Source organism: Pleurodeles waltl, chromosome 3_1 (assembly GCF_031143425.1).
Source record: "Pleurodeles waltl isolate 20211129_DDA chromosome 3_1, aPleWal1.hap1.20221129, whole genome shotgun sequence".
In the NCBI taxonomy this organism is placed as follows: domain Eukaryota; kingdom Metazoa; phylum Chordata; class Amphibia; order Caudata; family Salamandridae; genus Pleurodeles; species Pleurodeles waltl.
The window spans coordinates 1,827,405,145-1,827,422,186 of record NC_090440.1 but is presented as its reverse complement, the minus strand read 5'-3'; the positions used below and the strand labels follow the sequence as shown (position 1 = coordinate 1,827,422,186).

The 17,042-nt window shown below is 47.3% G+C and overlaps 1 protein-coding gene across 8 annotated transcripts in view; it reads right to left on the bottom strand.

Moving 5' to 3' along the window:
• STAT1 (signal transducer and activator of transcription 1) overlaps positions 1 to 17,042 on the bottom strand; it is a 533,280-nt gene that overhangs the window by 431,575 nt on the left and 84,663 nt on the right. For all 8 annotated transcript variants that reach the window (XM_069225879.1, XM_069225877.1, XM_069225884.1 and 5 more), the window contains 2 exons: positions 6,836 to 6,934; positions 135 to 224 (listed from right to left, as the gene is read on the bottom strand). In XM_069225879.1, coding sequence (XP_069081980.1) covers positions 135 to 224; positions 6,836 to 6,934 — 189 coding nt within the window. The remainder of the gene's footprint in view (positions 1 to 134; positions 225 to 6,835; positions 6,935 to 17,042) is intronic.

Genomic DNA, 17,042 nt, shown 5'->3' with positions numbered 1-17,042 from the left:
GAAAAACAATCCGAAATTAAAGCCTAGATAGGATTAAATTGCAGTTGCCCCTATTTAAATCAGTATAAAATAACTTGGATGATACAGTAATTTGTTTACCAGAGGTGTACTTGATTCTGAAGAGTTTTACTTACCAAAACTCTGTTCTTCACATCCTTAACTTTCTTATCGAACTCCTTCTGCTTATCTAACAGCACAGTTGTCTGTGTGCTTCCTACCTGGTTCTGCAATCAAACACATAGAATTATATGGTAATGTTAGTAAAAACTATACATTGCAACATGTTTGAACAACATTCAAAGTGATGCTTAGGGCGGCCTTAGTAGTTTTAACAACATTATACATTGAACTATTTCCTAAAAGAAGCTCACAAATTGTTATCCTGCCTGATGTGTATGAACTAGTGTACCAGTAGCTATGAGCTTTCTCCTTGATACAGTGTATGGTTCTTTCCCATTTGTTAGTTTCTCTGTATTTAACCACTAGGCAATTAATAACATTACATTAAGCTATGCAAAGTAATATTAAAGTGTTGCTCATTAATTTAAAGCCCTCCTTGTACCACAAGTTCTCTGTCCCAGTAAGATTCACAGAAAACACAAAGATGAGAGACAGCTGTGTAGGATAGTATAAATCAGTTACAACAAGATCTGTGGTCGAGAGAAAAAAGTAACTCTTCCAAAGGTAGCCCCTCCATTCCTTAAGCCTCTGCACTTGGAGGTTAACATGGTGCTCTGAATGACCTTGCCGTAGCCTGGACTATGTCTGAAGAGATTATGTCTAGCAATCATGCTTGTTCTTCCATGCCTGCCAGTAGCTCTGAGCAGTTCTCACCTCCTGGATAGCGGCTGCCAGTTAGTCAAGGTCCTTAATTACTGACTGGGCAGTATAAGCTGCATACATATTTGCCTTAAGTGCAATGTTCTCTGCTGGAAAGGTCTTCTTCAAACGTGAATCCTCCTTTTTATTATAGGGTTAGAAGAGGAACAGTCCTGGCAGGCAAGGAACAACAAGCGTGATTGCTAGGCAAGGTCTCTTCAGACATAGTCAAAGCTGCAACAAGGTCATTTGGAGTGCCGATTGCAGCCAGAAAAACCCCTGAATGAGGGAATGGATAACGGAGGCTGTGAAAAGAATGTGCTTCTTAGAAATCCATTACAGAGGAAGATGCCATTCGGAGAGCAACTAGATTCAATGATTCCTAAGGTATTCGAACACCGCAAGCATGCTTTTCAATATAAAGGGAAATCATGCTTTTTAATATAAAGGGAAATCAGAAACAAAGAAGTTTTTAGTCCAGAGGGCCAAAATACCTCTGCGAAGGGAATTCAAAATCTCTGCATTCTGAAGGAAGAAATGTATGCCAAGGCCCTTTTCTCCCTAAAAGGATGCTGACAAGAAGGGTCCACCCAAAAAGGATTCCGACAACTACTGTTCACCCAAGCTGATGCTGGTGGGTGGAAGAATCCATCACTGTTGTGAAAGCTGTCAAACTGATGTAACAGACGCTGGGGTACTAAAAATAATCAACAAATGTTATTCAATAGACTGTTTACAGTGACCTCCAAGAAGTGGAGTGCAGACAATGAATCTACTAAAAGGGGGTCCGATAGGTCTTGCACTTTTGGTGGATGCAACTTCTTTACAAAACAAAAAGAAGACAATCTCCAGGGTGCCCCAGTTAGAGAGGGAAATGGGAGCATATTCCATATCTTCCTCGTTCATAAAGTATCAGAAGCATTCATACCCATCCTGGAACTAAAATGGATCAATTCTTGGATAAGATCTCTCCAATCTTGAATGGTGAATTTGCAGTACATAATACATAATCCCTTTGATAAAAACAGGAGACTGATTGGCATCAATAGACTTACAAGGATGATTATGTGCATTTGTTCCCATCAGAAAACCACATAAAATGTTCCTGGGTTTGCAATGGTAGACGACCACTATCAGTTTCAAGTTCTTCCATTCGGGGTTAAATCCTCTCGTAGGGTCTTTACGAAAATTCTAGCATCCCTAGTCACACTCCTACATTCAGAACGAAATTTTGTTCATCCATATCTTGACGACTGGGTGATCCAAGCTCCACCATAAGGCCTATAGGTGTCACATACAAACAGGTTTCTGAAGGTGCTTCAGAAGCATGAAATTCTCATAAACGGGGAATAATCCAATTTACCACCAGCTCAATATCTAACCTTTACAGGAGCACATTTGCAAACTGTGCTGGAAAGAGCTCTGTTGTCAGCATGTTCGACTGCCAAGATTCAGAGTCATATTTTAGAAATGTTGAGACAAGAGGCTCAAAGGGTGTCCTCATGGCTGAGACTACAAGGGGGCCTTATCTCAACAATCTTTCTTGTAGCCTGGTGAGGTTTCCAGCTCCAGAAATTGGTAACATGGATTCTGGAGAACTGGGATCTGAGTTCCCAAGACCTGACACTCAGGATCACATTGCCTCAACATGTGCAGGGCAATCTAGCATGGTAGATGGCATCAGAAAATCTGGTACAGGAGTTGTTTAGATCCCCCAGCTGCTGCCATAATCACAAAAGATGCCAATGGATAGCTCTAGCAAAAATGGTAATGCTACCACACCTATATACCATTTTGTAAATTTACCAATTAATATACCTACAGAGACTTTCCGACACCTAAATACTACTCTAATTCAAATGATATAGGAGAAAGGGTGCCAGAGGCTGACCCCTGGGCCCGTTCTGGCGCTGACCGGCGCAGACGGGCTTGCCTTAGGCATGCCTTCGGTGCGCCAGAGGCGTGTCTGTTGCCAACCGCAGCATTGCGCGTTTTATCAGGGTCTAGTTTTAATCAACTAGACCGCTGACTCTCCAAAGATGGCGGCTGTCAAACGTGCCGCTGACTCTGGAGTAAAATTGGTGGCCGCGTGTAAGGAGGCGGCCAAAAAAAGCCCCAGAGAAACTATGCGGACAACCCCCAGGTAAGTAGGAAGTGGGGGAACAAGAAGGGATGATCGGGAGGGAGTGGGGAAGCCCCAAATAAAAAAATAAGACCCCTCCCGAGCTAAGCTAACTGGCCACTGAACACCGGCCAAGTAAGCTAAAGGGTCAGAAAGCACCCAAAGGTAACCAAAAACAGATCCAATAAAGGTGTCAGTAAAATTAAGCACACAGACTAGAACAGCTGTCACACCAAACTTAAAACAAATATAAAATCTTAAAATTGGACGAACCTAGTTCTGTTAACATCCGCTTACTTCTCTTAAGCGCAGGGGTGGCAATTTGAGTGGCAGCCGGGGTACCTTTCAGAGACACATATATATAGCGAGGCCAATATGGAGGGCCGCTATCTCCTCCTACAGGGTATCCTGGATGGGATGACTATAAGAATCATAAACATTTATGCACTCATCACTGATGATTATATGTTCTATGGCAGAATCCTGGAGCTACTACAGGTGGCAGTGGGTACCCCCATACTCTGGGCTGGAGATTTTAATTGGGTATTGAATGGCAACAGGAACCGCTTTCGGCCTAAGCAGGGAAGTAAGTTACTTATGGTGAGATTACTCTGGAAGGTGATGAGCTGTTTGGGGCTTCTATACGGCTGGGGTGAATTACATATAGATGGGGAAGAATATACATGCCACTCCAAAACACATGGGACATATAGCCGCTTGGATCGTTTTTTTGTTGGGCACATCAACTCTCTCACAATTATCCACAGTTAAGTATTAAGGCAGATTTCTATCTGATCATGCCGCCATCCTGATGGAGCGGCAATGAGGGCCTCAGGATAGAGGAGAGGCGCACTTGGAGCTTGTCTCCGGATTTACTCTCGGATTCTGCAGGTCGGGAGGTTCTGGCACCATCTTTACAGGAATTCCTAGAGTTGAATTGGGGTACCACGCAGTGTCGAGTGGTGGAGTGGGAGGGCTGTATGAGGACTGTATAGATAGTGCGGTGTCAACTGGAAACGGAACTACAGGGAGAGGAAACAGATTTCCCCACCACAGCTGGGCAAATACTGCAAGTACACAGAGACATGAATGAGCACTGGGATAGGCTTGACAAAATGACCTCTAGATTGTATTGACAGAAACTGCAAAGGGAAGGAAACAAGTCAGGACGCTTATTAGCATGGATACTGAGAATCTCTGCATATCCTACACCTCAGAAACAAAGCAGGGGAGGGAATTTCCAATAGAAGCGTGATATTGGCTACATTTGTTGAACATTTACATGTTGTTTATGCAGCAGGCCCCGCTGGCCCGGAACACGAGCTGGTGGAATATTTGAGGAGGATAAGTCTCCCTACCCCGGGTCTTGAACAGACACAGGTGCTAGATGAGAAAATAACATTAGCAGAATTGAAAGAGGCTATAAAAACACTTAATAAGTCAAAAGCCCTGGGGGAGGATGGATTTCCCGTAGACTTCTACCAAACATACGATACCACACTTCTCCCTAAATTGTTAGAGGTATTTCTGGAACGCGGGCGAAAGGTGTGCTACCAGCTACGATGCGTGAAGGGAGTGTATATCTCATGTTGAGGGTGGGGGTGTGGCGGATCCTTCCTCCTAAAGACCTCTCACTCAGATGTTAAAATTCAATGCAAGGTCCTAGCAACCAGATTGAGGGGTGTGATTCGAGGCTTGGTCCACGAAGGTCTATGTGGATTTATACCAACGCACAGCACTACCTTTAATTTGAGACGAATTGCTCATACCCTAAATGAGATGAAGGGCAAGGTGCAGGATCTGGCTCTATTATCTTTAGACCTGGAAATGGCTTTTGATACAATTGATTGGACTTACTTGCTGAAGTCGTTAAGGGTATGGGCTTTGGCCCTAAATTTTGTGCTGGGTTTGCCTACTTTATAGCAAACCCTACATGCGTATTAGGCCGGGGGGTGAGCTCTCCAAAGCATGGGGAGTGGGCAGAGAAACTAGACAGGGATGTCCCCCGTCACCGCTCCGGTTCGCCATGGCGATTGAGCCTCTAGGTTTATTGCTGTGACGGGATATGGCATGCTAAGAGATTAGGTTTGGGGTGAAAACTCAGGTCATCTCCTTTTATGCTGATGATGCCCTGGTTTATCTCATCTCCCCAGAAGAGTCAGTCCCATTGTTGATGCAGGTGCTGGCAACATTTGGTAGATTTTCTGGGTTTAGGATTAATGCCCGGAAATAGTTATTGTTTTCCCTTGTGGGCCTGACGGGAAAGCCCACTGATCGATTGTCCGAGGTAGAGTTACGGTGGGAGCTGGAAGGATTCAGCTACCTTGGCATCTGGGTCACGCATACGCAGGAGGCACATAATAATCTTAATGTGGAAAGAGTGGTGGGAGGTATAGCGAACTCTGTTGTTTTCTGGAACAGACTCCCCATGTCCCCTATGGACAGAACAGCAGTGGCTAATATGGCCTTCCTGCCCGCTGTCTCCTTGTATCCACTTGAGTCTAGACTTTTTCCATTGGCTTGATGGGCTACTGAGATCATTGATATGGGACGGTCATTGCAGCAGGGTTACGGAGAATTCTAGAGGAGGGGGGCTGGCTGTACCTGATATACAGCTTTATTATTATGCAGCTCAGCTACAACATGCATCTAGATGGATGACTGTCATAATATGGGTGGGTGAAAAGGTTGCTCAAAGGTCTATTAGATAAGGATACGTTGCCACAGCTCCTGATGAAGAGGGGTAGAGCCCCGTACCCAATACCGCACCTGGTGAAAGTATCGGCTAAGTTATGGGAACAGGTGGTCCCGTAAGGTTATTCGACAAACATCCTTTGACAGGGAATTGCCTTTATGCGATCTGGTGCCAATTCGTACCACTGATGATTGAATGTCAATGAAGCGGTGGAGGGACGGTGGTTTCCTCACAGCGGGGGATCTTTACCCTAGTGAGTGATTCATAACCTTTCAGGAAGCACAGGAGACCTTTGAAGTGGGGCCTGCACTACGATGGATTGAAGAGTGCGGCACGGGAGGTCTGAAGTGACTTTCCGAATGCCCCAGGAGCATCTGATTTGTTTGGTTTTTTTTTGGGGGGGGGAGCTCATAAAATGGGGGGAAGGGCGGTATTTAATTAAGCTGTTTAATAAGGCGCTTAACAGAGACAGGCAGACCGTACCGGGTGTAGCACAGGAGCATGCGAACTAGAACTAGGGTTACTGTTATCAGATGTGGAATGGAGGCAGGCCCTGGAACTAGTCTGCACTGTAGAGGAGGGTGGCCACAACTGGATGGGGACCAGGAAGCCGCAATTGGCACACTGGATGAAAGACTTGATGGAATGTGGGCCGGCAGAGGAATAGCACATGTTGTTAGTGCGCACAGATGACAGTGCAGCAGCCAAGGTCTTGTGTGGGGGTCTACTGCTGGAACGATTCATTGGTGGGGATGACTCTAGCTCAGAGTCTCTTGCAGACAGAGAGGGGTGACAACTGCATAAAATGTTATTTGTATTATATTTGTGACAGCCAAATGAGTAAGGGACTCCTATAACCTCACTAGGTCATAGTGTTAGCTTAGCGATTTGGTTTATGGTACTATTGTGCTATTATTGCTAATGTGGAGTGCTGCAGAAGTCCGAACAGACATGATTGTTGCAGCTTAATCCTGGGAGCTCAAGTTTTTTTCTCCGCCCTCACCCTCAATATGTAACAGGAAATGATGTAATGGCACTGTGAAGCTGTTGTACTTTTGGTAATATTTGCATGTTCCAACTGTTTAAGTGGAAAATTTGAAAATAAAGTTTATAAAAAAACAAAAGCAAGCTTCTTTCCAAAAGTATTAAAGCGGACCATAATACTGCAATATGTGTTTCACACTGCTATAGTAGTTTACCTGGTCACATTCACGGGCATACTGCAAAATTTTCCGTTCTTCTTTCAGGCAGTTGCTAATGACCATAGCCATTTGCAACGGGTCTTCTTGAAAATGATCCTAAAGTCACAAAAAATAAATATGCAAATGACTATGTGACAATTTTTACAATTTCTGATTAAAGTTACCACTGTAACCTTCACAATTTTTATGAATCTGTTCATCACTATAACATTCAAAGACTGTCCACATAAAAAATAGTCAAGTTGCGTAGAGTGCACAGTAGTCTCATGTCTTGTGTGAGGTAATAAACTAGTCATGGCATTTTCATACCTCTCAACCTTCTGCAGCATCCTGAGGGGTTACATTTCAGGATGTGGTCTCATCTTTCCAACATTACTTTAATAGTTTACCCAAAAGGGATATTATTTTTCGTCTCAGATCATATTTGAAGCCTTATGGTTAAATACACATTAGGTTTTGAGAAATACGTTTATTACAGGTATTGTTGGCTTATTTCTTGTGCCCATTTGAATCACTGTATAAACACATTGTAACAGGGTCATGTTTTTCAAAGCAGCATTGCTTTGATACAAGGCCTCCTCTGTCTCTCTTATCTCTGGCTTTAAAGCAGTCAGTAGGCAGCATGGTCAGATCACTGTTTTCAGTGTCGCATCATCAAAATGGCATCGGCTGACTGCAGATCACAGAAAGGAAGCCGAGGCCAGTCAAAAAAGGAAGCCGTAGGGAGAATGGGTGTTAGAGCCATCAGGACATGACAACCCACCCAAAGCGGATGCGTCGAGATGTATGTATTTCAGCAAACATCATGTTGCATTATGGGATGCCTAGTTTCCCTTTAGCAGTGCAAGCATGGGCTTAAAAAACAATAAAAACAAAATAAGCAGCATGCAAGGTGCTATTGGCTACAAATCTATGACTTTCTAAAAGGGCACACAAAAAGCAGGGCCACCTGCAGATAAGGTTTGGAGCTTGAGATCATAAATGAACAATAAAGATCAATCTTAAACTTTTCAGCGCGTGTTCATAGTGTGCTTGTTAAGTTAATGTGAAACGGCAGGAACAGGAATTAAGGAGGTGAGTTACCCATAAACCCAAATAGTCTTTTAGTTCAGGCAAAAATACTGGTTGAAATACTGTCTGCTCCGTAAATGTGTGTTATTTTGTTTTGAAATTTAATTAGTAAGCAATTCAGTACTAGAAACCACAGGAGTAATACATTTGCTATTTTCACTTCGGTTACCCTTGTATAATTACTTCAAACAAAATATAAACCCATGATTTCAAATCTTATTCAAACATCATACATGATTGTAAACCACAGTGGAAGCGATCAAGATGCGTGTACTTCAACAGACTTTCGAACTTAAAAATGAGGTCAAAAGAAGAAAAGTACCATCAGATCAGAGAAACATCTTCTAATTCATAAACACCAAAAAGCTTCGTGTTTTTGGAATCCCAGGACCTTTTCACAGAGACAAAGATGATACCCATCTCGAGGCAACTTTATGTTCTTTTAGACTGGCAATAGTGACTTTATTTTAATGGGTAAGATTCTACAGCAAAGGCCTTTTGATTTTATGAAAATTATGTTATATATTTATTTACTTACTTCTAGGGACTTTTAGCCAGCACTCTTTATTCACTGGCCTGTTATTGTGTCATTCACATTTTTCTCCCACCCACTTTCGCATACAGCAGGCAACAGTCGGTTAGCCCAATCAGCAGTTTGGTGATGTCATTGTGAGTAATGGGATTCTCCTTTTTCTTGGGGAGCATATCCACATACAAAAAGCAATGGCAATATGTGCCTTTTGCGACCAAAAATATTTTTACTGTTAGCCAATGTTTTCTTTTGAGACTGGAGACACCACAAGGACTTCTCCAACAACAACAGTTTGCAAAAACCAAGACAAACCAAAACAAACATTGCCCATGACTAGGTGCTTACAGCCAATGCCAGACCTAATAATTTGCTAATAATGTTCGTGCTGTCTCCGTAAAATCTGGCACATCTAGCTAAGTTTCAGCATGCCTAGTTCTGTGCAGGTCTGTCAGCAGAGGGGGTTAGAGGGTGCATAGGAATTTATATTCCCTGCCACATCCAAATTGTTAATTGGAATTACACCAAACTTGACATGAAACTAGCAATTTACTCAGAATGAAGTAGTTTGGTGTGCTTCGACGATGGCAGGATGTTGGTGCAAAGGCCGCCCCCGCAGGGGGCATAAAGGGCCGGTGCCTTAACGGCCGCCTTGGCCCAGAAGGGACCGGTTAAACTGGTTTGGGTAGGGCGCGCCCTTGCGAAGGAGCGACGCACCCTCCACACCCCTAGGGTGACCATCAGGTAAGGGGGGGTCAGTTACGACCCCACCAATAGTGGGGGGTTTGCGTTTTTCAAACCCCCCAATAGAAAACGTCGCAGGTATGCATGGGGGGGCACAGGAGGCATTTAAGGCGAGCGTCCTGCAGGCCCCCCCAAAATCGGGACCATCGGGGGCAGGACAACACGCTCGCCAGCCGGAAGAAACATCGGGAACCTCTGATCTCCACTGCACCCACCTTTCTTCCCCGAGGACGCGGACTCCGGACCTCTCCGACCGGCATCAAATCGCACCGAAGGAGCACCTGGCCAGTCGGGCCGATTTCTTCACCACAGCTTCTCCTACCAGACCCGGCGGCACCACGGTAGAAGTCCCGGGGGACCGCGCAACAGTGCGACGCGACCCCGGGCACTGCCTGCTTCGAGGCTAGAGACAAGCAGCAACCAGCGGCAGCCCCCCTCGTTTTCCGGGGGCAGGCGAACTTGGCCGCACTTTCCCGCAGCGCCGACGCATCTGCCTAGGGGGACTGCGCTCTCTGCGTGACGCGACCCCAGGCACCATCTTCCCGAGCCGGCACCGTCCACGCGGCTCTTTCAACCAGCCCAAGCCGGGGACACGCCCAAGTGGAGCCGGCGATCACCAGGAGCGGCCTCAACGCGCCCCGATCTTCCTGAGTCGGCACCGTCCGCGCGGCTTTTTCAAACAGCTCAGGCCGGGGACACGCACAAGTGGAGCCGGCGATCCCCAGGAGCGGCCTCAACGGGCGCACAGCCGCCGGGAGGCACTCCTCTGCTCGGGGGACCGCGCATTGTGCGCGACGCGACCCCGGGCATTTCCACCAGAGACAGCGTTTTCCCTCATCGTTTAGGCGCAGCCGCAAATCACGCGGCAAGTGAGCCCCACTCTGAGTGGGTTTCCAGGAGACCGCACAGCATCGCGTTGCGGCACCCAGGGGGCACAAACGTACAGAAGCGGGACACACATATTATTATTTGGGAGAGGCTCCAGGGGACCGTGCAAAGGCGCAACGCGGCCCTGTCTAGAGCGCCCTCTCCTCCCCTCACTTGGACAACGTCGGAAATCGCATAAAAGAGAAACCAGGCAACACAGCCTAGAGCAGGAGTAAGTCAGCTACACGCCCAGTTTGTTACCTTATTAGCTGCTGCTCCGGGGGGACCGCGCATCGGCGCGACGCGACCCCGCACAAGGCCAGGGAGAGCTAGCCTCAGCAAATTAAGTGCTCATTTGAGCTTTTCCCTACTGGCCGAACAGACAGCGACCCAGGAGAAGCAAATCACCATGGAGGAGGACCTGGTACCTGAGCAACAGGACGATTTGGAGACAATGATCGCGCACATGAGGGCAGAGGCATTGAGGCGGGGCAAAGATTGGTTGCGCACCAAGATGGAGGACAGGAGCAGGGAACCCGCAGAACGCGTCGGGGACACCACAGCGCTGCCAGGACTGGCAGACAATTCAGCCGAAAGACCCCCGCCCCCACCACAGAAACCGGGCAGGCGGCGAAGATCTAAAGGGAAGCAAGCAAACAAACCAACAAAGAAGGCAAGGGTCGTGATCCAGACCACAGATGACGAGACAGCAGCGACACCAGTGGACAGCGGACCGAGCGCGCCTGCAGAGGGTGAGCATATAAGCGCAATTATCAAAGAATGTTTTAAGTCACTTGCGCCACTGCTGCTGCGGGGGGATAGGGCGGGGCCAGCCACAGACAGGACCCAACCCATAGGCAGACAACATAACACCCCAGCGATCACCTTAGAGCCCCCACCCCCAAGCGACCCCCTGTCGGCGTGGGGAGCGGCGGCAAAGGGTGGTATCCCAACACCCAGTACAGGTAACCCTCCTGAGTCATACACAAGACCGTCACTGGGCCCACCCTCTATGACAACCAGAGCAGCGGGCCTGGCAACTGCCATCCCACTCCCAGTTAAAGAAAGAATATGGCGTAAAGAATTCATAGATATTTTCACATTACTAGAAATCCAGCTGGAAGGCCTAGACCTCACTGTATGCGACAAGAAGGACGATGATAGAAGGGAAAGGAAGAGGGCCAGGAAAGAGAGAAACTTTGAGAACTGGCTAGACGCATTTAGAATAATGGCTTGCGTCATAGTAGAAAAATTCCCACACAGCGCAGCGGACCTCTGGCTTTATGAATCCAAGATACACGAGGCACACCGCCAATTCCCGTGGGATGCTTGGCTAGAGTATGATAAAAGCTTTAGATTAAAAATGCAAGCCCACCCAGAAATGGAGTGGAACCAAGAGGATGTATCCAGCTACATCCACAAAATGATGGTCGCAAGAGAAGTTAGCGCATGGGCGGGCAGAGGGGACCAGCCCTTTCGGAACGGCTACAGCAAGGGGAAGCACGAGAAATTTAAAACACCCCATAGGCACAAAACATGGCACAGCGCGAAGTCACAAGGCGATAAAGGACCGCAGGCTATATGCTGGAAATTTGACACGGATGAGTGTTCCTGGGGGCAGAACTGCAAATTTAAACACAGCTGCTCCGCTTGCGGGGGAGAACACCCAGCATCAGCTTGCAGGAAAAACAGGCACAAGTCAGACAGGAAAGAAAAGAAAAAGAAACACTACGGCCACCCCCCCTCCTGCCTGAAGACCAACCAGTTGAATTTCAAATTAGCCAAGTCACCGATCATTACAAACACGCTAAGGAAGCTAGCCAACACATACCATAATAAGCGAGACGCAATCACACTAGTGAGAGGTTTCGAGGAAGGTTTCATAATCCCAATAAAGGGACAGATAGCTGGTGGGACCCCAAAGAATTTGAAATCCGCAACAGAGCACCCCCAGGTCATCCAACAAAAAATCAACAAAGAATTTAAGCTGGGTCGCATCGAGGGCCCGCTCCTCCCCCCCTCCCTACAGACCTAATCATCTCGCCACTAGGGGTGGTACCCAAGAAAGAACCTGGCCAGTTCAGGTTAATCCACCACCTTTCTTACCCAGAGGGCACATCAGTAAATGATAGAATCCCAGAAGAAGGATGCTCGGTGGGCTATGCCACGCTAGACGACGCAATTGACATGATCAGAGCAACAGGCAAGCAGGCACTTTTAGCAAAGGCGGACATTGAATCTGCATTCCGGCTACTGCCAGTGCATCCCGACAGCTACCACCTACTAGGTTTCCAACACAAAGGGCAGACATTCATAGACAAGGCAATGCCAATGGGTTGCTCCATCGCGTGTGCATATTTCGAGCAGTTCAGCACATTCTTAGAATGGGCACTCCACATCAGGCACCCCGCAGGGGGAAAAATGCACTACTTGGACGATTTCCTATTCATAGGAGGGGCAGATGATGGTACATGCGCTAGCCTCCTGGAGGCTTTCCAAACACTAACAGGAGAGTTGGGAGTCCCGCTAGCAAGGGAAAAGACGGTAGGACCATCCACCACACTTGTATTTTTAGGCACAGAATTGGACACGGTCACGGGCACGTCCAGGCTTCCACCCGAAAAAGTAACTGGGCTGAGAGCAGACATCAAAGCCATATTAGGCAGACAGAAAGCAACCCTAGGCGAGTTGCAGAGCATGGTGGGCAAACTTAATTTCGCCACCAGAGTTATCCCAGCAGGCAGGGTGTTCGCCAGGCGGCTGAGCCAGTTGACAGCAGGGCTACACGAGAAACACCATCACGTGAGGCTTGGAAGTGGGGTCAAAGGAGACCTCTCCATGTGGTACTCGTTCCTGGAGAAATTCAACGGCCAGCTCATCTGGAGAGAGGGCTGGGTAGAAGCAAAGGAGATCTCACTGTTCACCAATGCCACAGGTGGCTGCGGTTTCGGGGCCATCCTAGGGAGGGAATGGTGCGCGGCCAAATGGCCACACAGGTGGCTGGAGCTAGGGATCACCAGGAACATCACTTTCCTAGAACTATTCCCCATAGTAGTAGCCCTAACAATATGGAAATCTCAGTTAAAAAATCTGAAAATAACCCTGTGGTCAGACAACTTGGCAGTGGTCATGGCCATAAACAAAGGGTCCGCATCTTGCCACAACACACTGAGATTGTTAAGGCGACTAGTAGACATCCAGCTAAAAAACAACCTGGACATCAGGGCCAGGCACGTAGAGGGCACAAAGAACTCACGGGCGGACGCCCTTTCTCGTTCCCAGATTGACAGATTCAGAAAACTCGCGCCCGAAGCAAGCCACAGGATGACACCCTTCCCAGTAAACCTGTGGGAATTAGCAAAGCAGACCTGTCAATACTAGTACGGAGCACCCTCACAGCAGAGACACAGCGGAGGTATGACAAATATACCAGGGTATTTTTGGACATTGGTGGCTTAGAGTCATTATCTGACGCGGCAGGAACCAGGCGCGCAACAGAACATTTCATACTTTGTGCATTTAAACAGGGGAAAACAAAGTCCTGGGCACAAGCACACCTGGCGGCAGTGACCCACCATTCTAAATTACAATTGGGCAGCGACCCCACTAGCTCGCATTATATAAAAACAGCGATGAAGGGCTGGAAACGCTTAGAGAGGCGCAAAAAAGACACCAGACACCCCATTGACTTCGGCAAACTAACAAAGTTATTAGATTCCCTGCAGCTCATAGCTGAGAACCAGTACGAGCAGCAGCTGTTCAGGGCAGCCTTCTCCACTGCTTTCTTCGGGGCATTCAGAGTGGGCGAGCTGGTGGCAGCAGCCAAGTATTCAGGGGGCAATTCATGCTTGCAGGTTGGGGACTGTCACTTAGAACCAGACGAGGTGCGGCTAACGTTGAGACGATCCAAAACGGATCAACTGGGCCAGGGCACTAGCATTACTTTAAAACGCATAACCCAACCAAAGTATTGTCCCGTGGCCAGCATAAGAGAATATTTGCAGGCACACCCTGCCGGGCCAGGCCCCTTGTTCAAACACGCCAATGGGAACAATCTGAGCAGGTTCCAATTCACTGCGGTCTTGCGGAAAGCCCTAGGGAGGGAAGGTTTCCTCGCAGCAGATTTCAGTTCCCATTCATTCCGCATCGGCAGCCACCACAGCCGCCGCCCTAGGTTTAGAAGCAAACGCAATCAAAGCAGTCGGTAGATGGCGTTCCAGCGCTTTCAAGGGTTACATTCGCCCTCACCTATTGTGACGGTATCTTGTCATTTCAGGGGGTGGGGGCACCCCCCAAACTCACATGGATCATAGGGCACTCATTCATATCCAGGCTGGAAACATGGTGGAAGCGGAACGGAAAGTTGCATTCAAAGGTCAGACCCGCAACCATGATCTGATGGTGGGTTTTCCGGGCATGAGATGGGCACAGCTCCACCCCACCATGGAAAAAATTCTAGACTCCTCCCAGGAACACCCGGATACGATAATCCTGCACCTGGGGGGCAACGATCTGACCACGCTGGGGAGAAAGACGCTCCTCAACGACATTAAGGAGGTGTTAGGGAGCCTTGCCAGGCGGCTGGGAAACACCACCATCATATGGTCAGAACTAATCCCCCGGATCACTTGGTGCGGGGCAACATCGGATAAGACGGTGGACAACTCCAGGAGGAAGCTGAACCTGCAGTCGCAAAGTACTGCAAATACAATGGTTGGGAGAGTATCCGCCATGGTCTGATCCACCCCAGGAGACCAGAGCTGTATGCGCCAGACGGCGTGCATTTGTCAGAGGAAGGGATGGGCATCTTCTGGTCCAACCTGGCTGAAAACATGTCTTAAAAAAAAAAATATATATATAGATGTATAAAAGGAGGGGAGCTGCCAGGAGACGTGAGCCTCACTGGCAGCGTGGCGGAAGGCAGATAAAGTTTTACCAAAAAATCATTGGAGGACACACCTAGTAAGGGGGTGTGCGAACAACATAACACACACCTTGGGATGCCTCACGGCAGGGTGTAAGGTGGCAAAGTAAGGGGTCTAAGCGGAACACGGCACTCGCAGCCCAGACCCGCCATGTTGGATGGCAGGGCATTGAACACGCCAGGTAGCGAGTTGGGCCTATTTCCAAGAAGTGAATAGCGTCTTGTTTAGCCAAGTGCTGCATAGAGTGTACATCGTTATTAGCAGATACTTTGAAATGCTCTCTAATGTATTTCACATGACAATTTTACTGCAAAAACAGTGTGGTACAGGGTAAACTCTCCCCATAGAGTAAATTCTGTTTACAGTACCACTTCTTTACTCATATCAACTTTATTTTTCAGTGCATGTTCAGCGACTGTAGGGGGGTCTGATAGAGATGAAAGCTATCCATAGTAGGGTATGCCTTTTGGAACAACTTCATTGCGGGGTAAAAGGCATGCTTTGTAAAGCCCTGCATTGTAAAGTCGGATACTCGTTGGAAAGGAGTACTTGGTTATCCAATTTGGTGTCCAGTTGTCCCACGACATCAGTGGTGATTAACTTCAATTATTACAATTGAATCCCAGTAACCAGGTCATCATATATAGCAGATTTAGTTTGCTCCTGACATGCCAGAATTCGTGCAGATTTATCAGGGGAGTAAAGTTAAGGAAAAAGTAGTGGGAAGTGAAAACACTCTGATTTGCTAAACTCTTTGGCACCATTTGATGGTTCTGCACAACATCTTTGATACCTGAACTGGAATTAAGGTGCCAACAGTTTACTAAATTACGAACAGGCTAAGTAAAGGATGCAAAGGTTATTTACAAATGACCGCTAGCTTGACCTTCTCTTTAACTTTGCCAACCCTACCCTGTGATAACTCTGTCTAAAATTGGAAAATAATGGGAACTACAGCCCGGTTCTTTCTTCTCATGTTTCATATAAATACATCAAACGGTGAAACTGTTTTTAGAGATAAAATGTTTATGACAGCTCTGCAGCCACATTAGTCTTCTGCTTTCCTGGATCTGCATGAAATCAGTTATAAACAAATTGTATTTCACACCTGTTCAGTGTGATATATTACAGAGACAGAGATAAGCGTGTTACTGTAAAAGATTCACTTTACATTGAAAAGTAATTTTTTGGTTTGATTATGACTTTGGCACAGTTTGATGGATCTGAATGAAATTTATCACTGTATTCCACAATATATATTGTATATATGCGCACACACACACACACACACACACACCCCTCCCCTTTAACCTATGTACGTGTGTAGTTGAGAATACTAAGTCTAAAAGTAATATACCAAGGCAAAATGCACTTCTTCCAAACTCCAGAGGAAGTCTGGGAATGGCTTGAAGGAAGACCGCACCAGGCTCCAACAGGGTAGCGGGAGCTCAAAGGTGTGCGATCACAACAGAAACAACCCCATGCTAAAGATCAGAAAGTATCCAATAGGAAGGGACATACTCCACCACGGCCGAAAAGGACGGCAGGCCGGGCATCGTCCCAACAACAGTGGCCCTGTCCCCCCGTCCTCCTCAGAGACAAAGGATGATCCTCTTGTCTCTAGAAAAAGAAGCAAAGTGGTCACTAAATCATGTCCTCCCTCCAATGACCCCCCGGACACAGACTCCGAGGCAATTCCCGACTCCTTTCAACCTCTGGCACAAGCTATAGACAACTTGGAGCACACACCCGCCGGCTCTGGGAATCCACCACCAGGTATCTCCGCATTAGCCTAGGTGGCAGGGTTCTCGATCACCAAACCACAAGAAATAACATAGGGGCACTGACCTATGGACAAGCTCTATTCACCAGCTATAGCCTAATTGGCCAATCTGGTACACAATAAAACCTTTAAGTTTGGGGGTCACCATATACCTGGGCAATGTACCCATTCTTTTTCGGTTGAACTGTTTTGGTTGTTTCGCTGAATTGGGGTGTGGGATTACAGACCTCTCTGTCCTCTTTGCGGAGTAAGGGAGCACAGAACCTGCAGAGAAATGTGGGTGGT